This window comes from Temnothorax longispinosus, chromosome 12 (assembly GCF_030848805.1).
Source record: "Temnothorax longispinosus isolate EJ_2023e chromosome 12, Tlon_JGU_v1, whole genome shotgun sequence".
In the NCBI taxonomy this organism is placed as follows: Eukaryota; Metazoa; Arthropoda; class Insecta; order Hymenoptera; family Formicidae; genus Temnothorax; species Temnothorax longispinosus.
The window spans coordinates 9,924,857-9,940,465 of NC_092369.1; the positions used below are offsets into that span (position 1 = coordinate 9,924,857).

The 15,609-nt window shown below is 37.6% G+C and overlaps 1 protein-coding gene and 1 long non-coding RNA gene across 4 annotated transcripts in view; one reads left to right on the forward strand and one right to left on the reverse strand.

Annotated features, from left to right (window-relative positions):
• Positions 1–82: 82 nt before the first annotated feature.
• Positions 83–10,221, forward strand: LOC139823031 (uncharacterized). The gene is made up of 3 exons (XR_011734672.1): positions 83–879; positions 959–1,620; positions 10,081–10,221. It is a non-coding gene; the product is annotated as an uncharacterized lncRNA (long non-coding RNA).
• LOC139823017 (SUN domain-containing ossification factor) overlaps positions 1,708–15,609 on the reverse strand; it is a 38,882-nt gene continuing 24,980 nt past the window's right edge. Inside the window, exons 2-5 of one of the 3 annotated variants that reach the window (XM_071795282.1) lie at positions 11,694–12,075; positions 10,066–10,679; positions 8,004–9,931; positions 1,708–7,759 (exon numbers count right to left, since the gene is read on the reverse strand). In XM_071795282.1, the coding sequence (XP_071651383.1) occupies positions 6,452–7,759; positions 8,004–9,931; positions 10,066–10,679; positions 11,694–11,848 (4,005 nt within the window). In that variant the 5' untranslated portion in view covers positions 11,849–12,075 and the 3' untranslated portion in view covers positions 1,708–6,451. Of the gene's footprint in view, positions 7,760–8,003; positions 9,932–10,065; positions 10,680–11,693; positions 12,101–15,609 lie in introns of all 3 variants that reach the window. The other 2 variants (XM_071795281.1, XM_071795280.1) reach the window with 2 other exon arrangements.

Consider the following 15,609-nt stretch of genomic DNA (forward strand, 5'->3'; position numbering starts at 1 on the left):
TTTATCGTCTATTTGCAGGTTACACACAACACATGTTAAATCACACAGAAATTTAGAGAAGAGATTTGCATCTTTTGCTCAGCCGTGTTTATTAGACTGACATTTTTATAATATTATTATTAACATTAGATAATAAAAATTACAGTTGCCTTCAGATGATACGCAAATGTATGTACATACCTCTCGCAGCTAATTTAACAAAATGATTAAAAGGTTGGCACAATATGGTATTATGAATAAATGAAATCTAATATTTCGAGACGAGTAACCTGGTTTTAGTTTTTTTGTTTCCTGAAAAATGCAGAAAGGTAAAAATAATCATTTCTGTTAATCGTACATTTTGGTTATGGAAACTAATTAATTAAGTTATAAATATATTTTTTCATCTCGTAGATGTAAACTTTCATGACACGACCGAACAGAAAAACTGTTTAACAGAAACTGAAATTTTTGTCGAGAAATCTAGATTTACAGACAAACTATATATATGCACACCACATCTACATCAATATTAAAATTAATAATAAATCGTACGTCCTTTACCATTTTTTCACAATTTTGCAGAATATTTTTAAAAATTGTAACCAAGTTTGCCCGCACTCCACCATGTGACATAACAAATAAGCGTGTGGCAATTTGTCTCCCCTCCCGCCATGAATTTTCTCATCTCTGATTGGCTAAGTTATTGCGACATTACTATTTACTATCTGTTACGATTCATGAATGAAAATTACGAGCCAGCATGTTGTAATTACAACAATTACAACTAACGATTACGATACTCATTATAGACTGGCTCTTACCGGCGAGTTCTTGATAAATGAAAAGAAATAGCGCGGTGTGTGTCGACTGAAAAATTCGTCTGAGATAAAGAACAACGTGCGGAGATGCGTTTCCTAACCTATCCTAACCGCTGAAGGCGTATTGACATTCATTGCAGGCTTTTCTCTGTTTATAGTAGGATGAGTAGGATGGTTGCTGCGTATGGTGAAGATTGTGTGTCGCGGAAAACAATCCACAAATGGTAGGTGCAGTTCCAAGAACGTTGTGAAAGCTTGGGCGGACAATGCACGACCCGGTTAAGCAAACATCGTCATCAGTCTCATGTCTCCCGAACTCGTTGAACAGGTGGATCTAGTGGATAAACTTGTGAAAGCAAATCGTCGTGCTACCATACAGTCCACGGAACCTGCACTTGGACGATTGTGCATGAAAAAATGGGATACAGAAAATTGTGCGGTCAATGGGTGTCAAAGATGTACTGCGTAAAGCAATCAAGAATAAACGTTCAGGATTGTTAAATTCTGGTCTTGTGTTGTTGCACGATAATGCCCGTCCACACGTGTCCAATGAAACAAACTTCACTGAAAAGTACTAGAGCATCTATCGTATAGCCTAGACCAAGACTGACCTAGACCTATCCCCTTGTGATTATCATTTGCTTGGCTCATACAAAAAACGACTGAAGGGTCAACGATTTGCATTAGATTGCATTAGACGCTGAGATCAAGAACAATGTGACGAACTGGTTGTTCTCACAGCCCAAGGTCTTCTTTGAGAAGGGCATACCACGGCTTCCGCAACAGTGGGATCACTGTTGACGCTGCCTCCAGGCTCACGGTAATTACTTCTAACTCTGGAACGTATGTGTTGTCATCAGGAACGCTTGTCAAAAACATTCTTTTCATTTGACCAAATCTATGTATGTATATGACGAATCTTTTGGCAACTTTATTCCTTCATTAATTATATGCAACGTGCATTACTTTCGTATTTACAGAGATATGGCTTAATTACAAGCAATTGGAATTCAGGCGCACGAGTAACAATTATTGCAATAATTGACTAAACATTCAACAATAGGCGCATCTTATATATGTCTTTTCCTTCACCGCACATATATACCTTTTCTGCTTCTTCACACATACTATTATAATAATGTATAATACAATAAATCATTCAAATATATTCATGTCAATATGCTATAAATATATATCAAAATACAGGAACATATCTACAGCAAATAAATAATTACAAGTGTATAAATAAAAAAAATTATCATTCTATATTACACACTGACTTGTATAGAAGATGCATTTACAGCATATGATTGAATGATTCATATGAATCTCTAATGTAAAGTTCATTTACATTTTTTCACATATCCATTGTGCTTAATAAATTAATATTGAAAATGTAAATATGGAAAATGTGTTGGTCCAGCTAAAGAAATATTCATTATTTAATATCAGGATTTTCATATGACTGCTCCCATAAATAATCATCAGAGTCAACTAAGATTTAAACCATCCTCTGTTTTCAAAGACAGAGAATTTAGACAAGTAACTTTGTTTAAAACTTATATATATATTTATTATAAATAAACATATATTTTACTTGTCATATACATATATTTACATATAAATAAATATACTATTTATAATTCATGTATGAAATTTATAAATGGGAACAGTCTGTACACAGAAGTTTTATATATATATTATATATATGTATAAAACTTGGTAAATAGAAACAATCCATAGAAAGTAATATAACTACTCGTATCGCGATATTATCATTTTACTTCCTCTACAATATATTTACATAATTTCTTGTACGCGTCCATTTAAAAATCCGTCCAAAAACATCCCCATTCAAATATGGCATTAAATTTCTAATCATTCATACATTGATAAAAATTAAAACTTCGTGTTACGAATTTCCTCCTTTAAGAAAATTAATATTTTGTGATGTAAGTGATAGACGTCTCGCAGTTATAGACTAGTATAAGATAATCACGCGAAAATAATAGTTGACTCTCGTAATCCTAAAATGTTACTATATAATAAATGATTAGTAACATAATAGAATTAAAAAAATTTCATTCGCATTATACTTAACGACAAAAAACATAGGTATAAATAATCCTTGTTATAAATTAAAAAATGACACGAACAAAGGATGTATTATTATTTAATTCTACTAACTGTAAATAAACGATATGTAACGTTCTCTTACGTCGTGACGCTTAAATATTACATTTAATTATTCTATGCTTTTTCGTCGAAATAATATACTAATTCGATTATTTTTAAATATTCTTGCAATAATGCATAAAGAAATATGTAAAAAAAAAACTCGGAAGTTGCTTAGATCAATATACTCTACAATTCGAAGCACGCGTCTCTTACATTAAATTTTACTAGTTATCGAACTAAACTTTCTCATAATGCCTACACACAGATTTTAAGTAACATACACGATTTGCATTTTGTTATAAATAATTGCGGGTTATAAGACAAAATCATATAATAACATATGTGTTATGATATACATAATAATTATAATCGCAGGTCATTTTTTTCGTTGTTTGCGCAAATTGCCTGCTATCTATCGATGACGCGTACTCTTTTTACATTAAATTAGAAAGAATAATACATATCACATTAATAAAAGTAACGTGTGTTCTGGAAACGAGCTCTGTACTTTCGTTTAATTGTGATCTCTCGTTCCATAAAAATCATATACACAAATTCTCTATGACAATGATGATCTCATTCAGTAGGAAAGTACAATGTAAAATTACTAAAGTATTTCGTCTCTCGTTTCGCACATAAATAATCACCGGATTGACGATACATGCGAATAACAATAAAACTTACACCTAGAAAATAAATTCCTTAAAAGCTCGCGCGAAAAAAAAAGTCTCGACCACTGTCCACGTACACCACATACGTTTTACAAAATTATTTGTAGTCTTTAAATGCACGTTAAGTAATAGGACACATTTTCGATTGAAGTTTAAGTCATTCTGAATTCACTTATACTCCTCCTTGCCACACTTTCCTACTTTTTACTCCTTCTCTCTTTTCCCTTTCGTTTCTCTTCGCATTTAATTTCTAATCGTTGCATTTCGCAATCTCAGGAGGATTTTATCACAGCACATTTCTTTAGCAGACACAAAATATGCTGGCACAATCGTTGTTAATCTCCGGAGTACCTTCACAACGTATGTAAAATTAATATGTCGACAAAGAAACGTCTGCGTGTATAGTTTACATTTAGCGCTAAACACAGCCGGTTATTTATTATTTAATTAAATATCGAAAATTCTACAGCTGCATTTAGCATTAAATTCGCAATGTAAATGGAAATCTAAGTCTCGGGAGAAGAAAAAAGACGATTAAGAGAATGATATTGAAATCATTACGTATATCTACAGAAAATTTCGTATTTCTACAGAATAACCGTTACTTAACGATAACATATTATTGTTGGAAGACGAGAACGGCAGGTTATCAGAGAAAGTAAATCGAATAACATTTCGAGAAAGATGCATGGAACAAATAGAAAACATCTAAAAGCTTCGACATATTATGCTTTTCAAATTTCCCATTCGTAAATAAAATTTTCAACACGATAACAATCAAAAGTTTGGATGCAAGAAAGCCTATTATTTACAATTTTTACTTACAGAAAAAGAAGAGAAACGGGAAATAACAGAAGCTAAAATAGTTTAATATTTTACCGAGTATTGATGAAGAAATAAATAATGAAAACCGCCACAATTTTTCGGTTGCAGTTATCTTTCTTGTAATTACAGTACCTTTTAATTGTTGTAAAAACTATTGTTAACAGATATGAAATGACCAGTATGAAATATGACTTTTTCTTGTATAGCTAAACTTAGATAAGTCCGTACATCAATTAATATTTCAATATAAGTAGAAAATTTATTTGTTGGAAAAGCGGAGCTTATTTAATGCAGTCAAATAAATTTTTCTTTGAAACTTTACATTCATTTAAAGTTCGAAGAGTCAATCGAAAGGGTATCGAATATTTACAAAATCGAAAGTAGTGGAAAAATATGTATATACAGTATTAAGTATACATTTATAAAGTACCATGCCAACTTCGCGAATTTGAAACCGAAGTAAAAGCAATTTCATCCTCAAAACAATTCTTGTATACAAGAAGATTGGATTATTCATTCTCCATATGAAGTTTTCTGATCAATTCCTTCGGTGCATAACTCATAGCAACAAAATGAAATTGAGTTATCTCAACTGTATGTTTCTTTTGTCCTTAGGCGTGTTCGTTCTCGCTGCACTTCTGAACTAGTGCAACAAGTTAGAATGAAAGAAAATATATTTGTTTCATTCTAACTTATTGCAATATGTTGAACTAGTTCAGAAGTGCAGCGAAAACAAACAGACCTTTTATATCATGATTATATCATGATATCAACTTTATATTACATTTTACATTGATGAAAAAAACAGTGAACTGTTGATCACCAGTGGAATTGAGAGATTTTATTTTTTCTCACGTGTGATACCACTTCATATATCCATACATACCATTGACAGTGAAAATTAATTTTTTTTTATTATACGATAATAAATGTTAGCTACAACAGCTACTGCTAATGTTCTACGATTTTGCTCGCTCATTCACTCTTACTCACTCTCTCTCTCTCTCTCTCTCTCTTTCTTTTTCTCTTTGGCCATGATTCATAGATAAAAGTTAAATAATCCAATCTAAAATAAAAACGTAGAAGTGTTCTCTAAACCGTTGTAATCACTGCCGTTGCATCGATTAAGATCAATCATAAGTATGTATCCTACGTAAGCTAATCTATCTTGATAAGTCATTTTATTCATCTTTTCCTAGTTTCCATAACGGTGGGATCACATTTAATCTCTCGTTGGCGTACGCTTTATGATAAATTTTTACGTATTTCGCCATTAACATGTACGCCTCATTACCTCGCTCATTACGTATGATATCACTAGTAAGTAAAGCGTAGTTCTGATAACGGGGCGCGCATAGAGCTAAGCATTGTTACAAGGTGGAAGAAGTTTTTCAAATTTAGGCGATCATGCGAATCATTCGATCTATTTCAAAATGTTATGTTAATTATCTCAAGTCTCCCTCTCTAAGGTATAATGTGTCCTTCAAATTATATGCAGTCTTTAATAATTAAACTTTAATCAGTTTGAATAATTAACATACACCGTTTACTCTAATCCATAAACAGACTAGTAACTGTGAAATAAAGATCATGCTCAGACGAAAGTATTTGTATATCGTAACTATGACAAGTGTTCTCTAGCTCCATTCGACCACTTTTCATTCTCTATCAAATATACGCGTATATCCGTCCACCTGGTTAAATTCGTGAGATTTTTCGACAATCGAGTCTCACATTTTCATATTCCTTGTTGAAATCAATTACTTCAATTCATCGTGCGATAACAAATAAAGCCTGTGTTTTTAGATTTAATTGAATTAATCGATTTAAATGCGGAAAATGAAGAATCTAGGACGAAAGCGTGAAACAAGGTTGAACCAAAAACTCTCACGAATATCCAATATTTATATGGCGATCGATTCAACGCAAAAATTAATACTCCAGTTCAGCCTAGTATCTGCGGCGGGTCTATTTCAATCAGAAAATCTTTCTCACCATTTTCTTCAAAGTGCTTCTCTTTTCTTTCTTGGTCGACATGGGGGTAACGCTACTCGACTCGTCGCTCTCCTCGATCAAGCCATTTGCGCTACCATTGGCACGATCACTGACAATCTGCGACAGCGTCTTGAAGTCCGTGGGGCTGGACTGCGAGGACCTGTCGTTCGAATGCTCCGAATCTTGGCTCCACTCCCATTTTTCGATGGAATTCGTGGAGAGTTTCCTTTTGCTTCTTGCACCTAGGGCAGTTTTCATAAAGCCCGGCGAGCTCAATCTCGCGCCCTTGAGAATACTGCTAGCCCTGAACGAGCCGTTCTTTGATGGCTCGATCTTCCGTTCAGCTGTATTCAAATACGAACTTGATCTTTTGAAGAACCTGTCTACAGTTACCGACGACGTATTAGGCTCACCGAGTTCGTCGATTTGACGGCCGAGTTCGGAACTTGCTCTGGATTCCGTTGTGTAGGCTTTATCTTCCGATGCAGGCTGCACGATTCGTTCTATTCTTTCTATTTGATCGTCGAACCAACTGACAGCGGCCTCGGGCGCGGATTCCGGCCTCTTGCCGGCCACATCCTGTGACTCTTTGGAGTGTGGAGAATCTATGGACGAATCTATGGCTCTTCTTGACGGCAACGTTGTACCACCAGGAATCACGTTCAAGACACTCTTGTAACGAACCGCCTCTTGTCTCGCATCAGGATTAACTATTGCTCTAGTACCAGATGCAATTGTTTCTTTCTTACGCTTCTTCTTTCGCTCCTTTTTTGTCTCATAGGGTCGGTCGTCGATCATCAGCTCATCATACGTACCACTAATATGAGACGCGATCTCGCTGGGTCGCCGGTTCTTCGTTTTCTTCGCTGCGGCATGAGAACTGAAGTTCTCTGCGCTCTTTCGACGCATGGTGTCCTTCCTCATGTCCGTTTCGAGTTTTTCCTCTTCAAAATCTTCTCTTCGACGACAGTAAGAAAGAATCAAGATAATGACGACAATTTCCAGACAAATCAACAAGGCATGCTGGACGATCGCAGATATTCGACTGCGCCAACTGTCCCGATCGTAAAGGAGAGTTTCGACCGATTTGGAAAGTATAACGATTTCTTCCCTCAAAGCGGCGATCTCTTCCGTTCTTTTCGCATCGCGCTCCTCGCCCTTTCGAGATTCCTCGCCCATAGCAGCCACCGCGCGCTCCAATGAGCGCTGCATTTCTTCGACTTGTTTTTTGTAGCGGCGGCTTAACTCTTCCAAATATTGCCCGCTGAGTGACATGTTTCGTTCTAAAATCTGAAAAAATATTAATTGCATTAATAATATTGTATTGATAATATTTAATTGATACAACTACATGATCTAATAATAAATGATTTGCATATAGGTATATGTTATTTTAATTAATATATGGCAGGGATGACATCCAACACCACTTTCGTCTTTTATTTACTTTATCACAAATTTTCCAACATTTTTTAAAATAATTTTATTGATAAAGTATTTTTTTTTATTCCCAATGAAGACTATTCTTTCTTACCTTGATCCTGTTGGACAATCGAAGAAAAACAGACTCTTTCTGAGGGACGATATTTGCTGTGGGCTGAGTCGTCGGCGAAGAGCTAGACGCTCCATTCTGTATATTAGCCGTGTCGACCTCCAAATCTTTTAAATCGGACAGTAATGAATCCAACGAGAGGTGATCTTGAGACGACAATCGAGCCTCCTGCTCGCTCAGCTCTTTCGCCTGTCTTCCGTCTTGTTCGCCATTTTCCGACTTGTCCGTTTTAACTTGCGCAACAGTCTCGGCACTTTCTGTATTAGGCGCAAGAGCCTCGCTACTTTCTTGACTGTCGACGTTTACTAGCGGAATGCTGCTTATTGGTAATGTCTCGGTAGGAGTCCCTAAAACCGGCAACTCTTCAGCGATTTTCAACGTCGGTGTCGGATTAGATGGCGGTGGAATGGTCGTCAACACTTGCGATTGCAACGTCTCCTCTGTGAATTCCTTACTGGGTTCTAAAATTGGTGCGGACGAGTCTTTCTTCAAGTCCTCTTTGCTGAGTGTCTTCGTAGGCTTGATTTGCGACGCCAAGCTCTCCGGAAAACTGGCAGAAGTCTCTATAGTCGCGATGCTGATGTTCTCGCTCTCTTTGCTGACATCCTGAGCCAATGGAGGCTGTCGGACCTCTTTGAAGGACGCGGCAGACTTGCAAGCGGAAGAACTCGAGTCGAGAATACATGGATCCACAGTGGAGGATGTTTGACGATGAAAAGTGACCTCGACGTTATTATTGATATCCTTAGTGGATAGAATGTCTTCACTGGCAGCATCCTTAGATTTATTTACGGGAATTTCATAACTCGTATTCATTACCACCTTGCGTTCCTTCGTTGCCAAAACATTGCACAACGCCACGATATATTCAGGTTTGAAGAATGATGTTAAAAAAGTTGCCTGAAAATCCTCCGCCAAATTGAAGTGCGTCGTGTCATCGTCCTTCGTTTTGTCTTCCTCTCGTCCCCGCCAAAATGACTCAATCTCCACGCCATGAAGATCGCACAGCTTTCCTCGTCTCAAAGTTCTGTTCACCAGATCGATCTTGAGCAAATCATCCAACTGTCGATTCTTGCAACTGACCAGTTGGAAAACACTGGCGAACTTCTGATCGGTGCAGTTGCCGCAGAGGATCGTGTATCTCGGCGTCGTGCAGCTTGCGTACGAATTATCCAATATGTTACCGTGATCGATGCTTTGCTGGATCTGCGTGATGTTGTTTCCGGTGAGACCGCTGGACTTGACCAGAATCGCCGCAGCTTTCTTTACTACATTTAGCACGGCGTCGCGTGCACTACCGAAAAGATTACTCGGTGAATCACCGCTATCTAACAGCTCCTCCTCATCGCTATCTTCATCGTCTTCATCGGTATTCTTCTCTTCTGAAGTCTCATTTTCCGTCTCGGTTTCTAGCACTTCGAATTCGCTGGTGCCGTAAGCACGAAACAACGAGACAGGACAAAAGTGTTCCGAACCATAGTGCGATAGGAGTTCGACTTTGATAAACTTTCCGAAGAAGTGAGGATGTAGAGCAAAACTCTGAACGTCTTTCACGTCCTTGGCGGTGAACTGACCGACTGGGCTCCAATCCTTGGTAGGAAAGCGATCGCTCACGTAGACGGAAAAGTCTTTTGGTGACGAGCTGAAGAGCTCAAAATTCGCCAGCTCGATCTTTTTTGCTTGTATCGCTTCGCACAGCTCGACGACGAACCAGACGCGCGACGTGCAGGCGTTCAGCATGTATTCGTCTCGCGTGGACACCAAGACGTTCTTGGCGCTACTCGCTTCGGGGTTGGCTGCCACAATCTTGGCGCCGCAGTCGGGAGAAGCGTAATTCTTATTACGAATTTTCATGCCGCTTACACCTCGTCCTGGACCACCCGGGGTCTGCACGGAAGCGTTCGGATGAGCTGCAAAGTAAAGCAACGAAATAGCTTATAAATAAGATTTCCTGAATAATAGCATTATTGAATTTAGTAGAGGTTCTACGTTTTATTTTCGTTACAAAAAAAATCAATTAATTAGAATTAGCGATAACACTCACTTTTTTTCTTTTCAGCCTCCTCCAAACGCTTCTGTGCCCATTCGCTAAAGGACGGTATGTCCTCGTGCGGCTCAGTAGGACCTGAAGTGACGAGTCCATTCAGGATCACTGCTGCAGTCTCGTCCCTGGTATCGCCGACCAATCGTGCTCTAGCCGCCGTGTCGTTCAATTCTGGTGCCGTGGTGAACGTGTCATCGATCTTCGACGACAATTCCTCGGGTACCTGAGCCTGACCAGTCTCCTCCTCCTCGACTCTTAGCTCCAATTCGTCCGTGTTGATTTTCTGCTCCGCTCTGACGATCACTACAACTTCCGGCGGCTCCTCAGCAGTAATCTTCTTCAGCAGAAGCGCCTCCTCGCCATCCCCGAGGACATCGGTGTCATTCGGCCGCTCCGTCGTCTCGTCAACGATCGGCGGCGACGGGATCTGCGTCGTCGGCACACTCTCCTTCAGGTGCTCGGATTGTCTGGCCTGATTGCCGTCCAGCGAAGAATTCTTGACGGATGATCGCGAAGGGAGCTCGTGATCGAGTTTCGGCTCGGCTAAATTCTGCAATCCAGCCGCTGCGGTGTCCACCAGAGTCAACACCACCGCCTGGCCGGTCTCGGAGATCCTGCGAACACAGACAAGCGTACATAATATTATAATATAATGAATAATTTATAATATATACCTTATACCGCATATTTCATCTTGTTTCATTCACCATGAAATCTTTCAGAATAAATTATTCTTTATTTTTTTGACAGATGTCTATGTTAATTAGATAGCAATTAAATTTCAAAGACATACGTTACGTCTCTTTGTTTCTGAGATATTAAAATATTAATATTAATATATCAATCTATTACATAGTATTGCTGAAGAATATAATTACGTAGCGACAATAAATATTATAAAACTCATCTCAAAGAATGTCGGGGATGACGATGCAGTATTATACGTTTATGATACGCACAATAGCGAATAACAGATGTGGCACTTCAGAATATCAAAACGAAGCAAACGCTGTCATTTTCAGATGCATAGAATTTTTTATTGAAAATATGACACATATGATGAGAATTGAATAAACATTGAAACAATATAGTTGTAGCATGTAACTGAGAAACATAGTGTGCATAACCCGTAAATATAAAAACTGTGCAACCGCAAAAATCAATTTTATACTAACGAGAGCAGTTTTTAGAATGCATCGTACACATACATCTATGAACACGTTTCGTAAATTTTTAAAAGGGACCTCACCCGGAAATACATAAAACATGTGAGTTTAAAAAAAATAAATAAAGTGGTCCCTGCACTAAAAGGAGATTTATCATATACTTATATATACAAATCATTGTATACATAATTTTTCTGCCAATCTTCCAGAACTAAAAAATACTTTAATTTAGCTTCTAATAATTTTTTTAAGTCCATAAATACCACCGTCCAAGTCCATAAATTCCCATTCAATCGAATACGAATAGATTTGTAAAAATCTTAATCCCATGACTGCCTTCTAACAAATGTAAAAGAATTTATCCTCGTTCGCGAAGCGAGCGTAGAAACATATGTGTCAGGGTCATGAAAGATGCTCGTTTTGGTTTCTCGTTAATGTCCTTGTTCGGTAATGCTTTCTCACCGATGATAGATGCATGCGGGAATGCACCAAAAGACCGCTAATACAGCCAGGTAAAAGGCGGCCGCCTGAAGAAGATGTCTGTGTTGCCCGGCGGGATTAACAGTCCAATGCAGAGTACATCCGCCGTTGCTGTTCTTGACGGTGCTCTTGACCATGATTTTAAACTGAGGTGCACACACTTTACCAATCACTATTTCACCGTTGCTTCGGTCTGTCTAATCGTCGCGATTCCTTTCTCCGACTCATTTATCATATTTCACACTTTGGCGTGAGTTTATAAGCGCGATTATTTTATCGATAGTTCTATGATGGGGACATGTCACACGTCAAGCGTGTTACTTCACAAATATGTTTGTTGTTTTCTATCGCTGAAGAGTCGGAACTATCGGAGAGTAGCTGGGTTATATCTTTTAGAAAATCAAAATAAACCTTAGAATCGTGACAAATGCGGCTATTTATCGTTCCTCTATTATCGGCATGCAAATTCTTATCACGGGATAATTTTTTCCGCGTTCTAAATACTGAAGTCTAAAAAACATCAATAGAAATAAAACCGCAAAATTGTACAAACGCAATTACTACGTGCCAAGCGAAAAGAGAACCTACTCCATAATTCGAATAAATTCTCTATCGCGATAATTTCGGAGTAAATAATGATACGAACAAAGCCAGTCAATCATTTGCGATCTCTCTAGTAACAGCAGTAATATGCGGCGGACAGAAGTGATAATACAACCGAGTAGTTAGATGAAATGGCATTTGATTGACACACCATACTCTCGTTTCTATCAAGAATATTGCTTTATGCGTTAACATGTCATTTATCCCGGGGTTCAATTAAGAGTTACGAGGCACGTGACGTTTATTATTGATGCCTGTATGCTTAGAATGCGCTATTAGGGCTGCTATGCATATTCAATATTCGGAATTAGTTCGAGGGCACCATACGCATGAACCAAACGCATCTCTCTGCTATACCATGTCGGAATTCGATCGCTATCAGAGTCGAGTACTGTGATTCCAAGTCTTTATCCCTGTTTAATCTAATATAATCTTTGGAAAACTACCTTCATAATATAACGTTAGCTTCATCCGAAGATTCATCATTTATACTGGACGTTGAAAGATTTATCGCTCACGAAACGGAGTTGCAAACAAATTTTTTTTTCATATCGCAATAATATAAATCTTCTTATATATGAAGTATTGGCATCTTGGCCGCAATTACTGGTGTCACACTTGGGAGTCGAACTTGACGTGTAAAACCGGGAAGTGTTAACGAGTTGCCGTTACCGGCTCAGCTAATGATTCTCCTACAACTACATAAATAGAAAGTACTAACGCACGTCGTGTGCCGGAAACTCTATAGTACAAATCTCCTTAATCTAATATAAATTGAGCTTGACTAATTACGATTAAGATAGTTGTTGTTAAAGATTCACAAAACTAGTGTATTTAAAAATTAATAGTGTATTTAAACTGGTGTATGAAAAAAAATTAATACATATTTCTGTAATTAGAAAATTAATTTAGTATTCATATATCTTGATATATATATTCTAACCGACTGGAATATAATCTCATAGATAGATATATTATTCATTTCATTTCTTTTTTCATTTACCTAAAAACGTGAAATCGATCTACTGAAAAACAAAATATCGAAATAATTCCGCTAACAATTATATATCGGTATCGCGCACACACCTTATATATTGTTATAAAACCGCAATGCTAAAAAACTTTTAAAATACCAATATTTTATATTTGATATATATGATTACGAGTATCAAATATTAGTACGTTTTTGTTCCGTGCCAAAGTTTTCATAATACCAATATTATGTCACAATAAATGAAAGATTGAGAATGTCAAAATTCGGCATTTAAACTCGTACACACGAGCAACACAGATATTTGCAGAGAGTGCATTACTTATGCTTATACGCACCGTGCGATGGGAAAATCGAATTCCACTCGCTGCTTCCGTTAAAAAAAAGATGATTATATCTCGATTACGACAATTGGCTTCGAACGACCGGCTTATCGCGTGTGCATTTAATCGGAACGAATGGCGCATTGTGAACGGACCCTCAGACGAAGACCGAAGACCGATGTCACCGCGAATGGTAAAAGCTCCGTCGAGATCGTTTCACGGTCTGGCGAACGTCGATCAATGAACGAGTCGGTTTGCGCGAGAACGATTGCCGTTGAGAAACCGCAATCCTGCCGACTGCTGTCCGTTCGCAAGACTGCAGCTTGCGAACACCGATCTTGAATGCAATCGAGAGAATCCGGCTAAACTGATATGACGGCGATCGGTTTCGATGAAATATAGTCATCTGAATCCCCGAATGCACCTAAAATCGATGAACAACATGAGAGAGACTAACTGGCCAGCGGTAAAAAATAAAAAGTATGCACAAAAAAGACAAGACTATATATCACACTGACCCAGTCTTGAAACATCGGCCCTATTTCTTGTCAAGAACTAAAATAATCGCTCGTTCGCAGAAAAATAACAACAAATTATTTATCGACCATTCGCTATATAGGCCGATGTTGCTATAGATGATTGAAAAACTACGATACAACCGAGTTTCATATCAATATTAATTTAACGAAAGAAATAATTATGCCTTTCGTATTCTGGACACGACGATAATCTACTGCAGTCTAGTGAGTCTAGCAATGCACTAGCATGTTACTGTCAACGCCCATAACGTAGTATTTTTCGCATCGATGCACGCGACATACGTTCGTAAGCCGCTGGCATTCGCACGCAGGTTTCATTCATAGGCTACAATCATTTAACGTAGGCAGGCGAAATGCGTTGACGACGCATTTCCCGTTTCTTCAATGGGCTATTAATAACGCTTCGTGATTTAGAAGTCATTCACCATTCGCATTGTTACGCAATAACTCGATTATGCGCGCACATGATACAGCACTATTATGATGCGAAACACACGGATAAAGGTATTAAAGTGTGTGAGATGAAAGCGCTTAACGCGCACAAAGAATTGAAAATAGAAATTCCAATAAACATATAAGCATTATGTTCATTCGATCGTTAATCCATTTGATTCAATCGTAAAAGATGACGTGGAAAAATATGGAAAATAGGAAAAACCAAAATAGGAACGTAAATAAATTGTAATGTTTAAGATTATTATTCTTACAAATATGTATGTAATGTATTCCTCGACTTCTCACGCGATAATAAACGCAAAAGCAGCTAATAAACGCAATAAGACAAAAAAGTATACGCTATTAACACTTTATGTCTATATGTCACTCGTGGGAAGAATCGAAACCGGTAGATTTACCGGCAAACCGATAGATAGCCGTCAATGGTGAAAACGCAATAATTAACCAGAGAAATTTATTCGTTAGAAAACGAAGGCGGTATACGTATAAATCTGGATTCCCATAAACCTGTCAATCGTAGAAAAGTAGAACGACTCTTGAAACAAAATCCGGGCCAGTTTTTCCTCTCCAGATGTCTCTTGCTCGTTATAAACAAGTTATCATTAAGTATAACATTATTATGAACTGTACAGTCTGTACACGTTACCTTCAGAATAATACCATCAATTATGCGAGGGAAACGTCAAGTGTGACAGTCAATTACACGGAGCTTAGGAGCTTCAATTGTCATCTAACGTAATTAACGCGAATTATAAATGCTGGAGATTAGTGGAGATATATATAAGCGTGGAAAAATTAACTCATTAAAGTCAAAGATTCGACTTGATAAACAGGAAAATACGGAACGTGCAAGATATTAGGAGGTAAGATATAAGAGGTAAGATTAAATACTTGAAGAGCGAAAGAGAAAACAAATTGAAAATAAATTGTTCATAATTAGACAGTTATATAAACTGCAGCGCTGTAAGTCGTATATCTCGTCATAT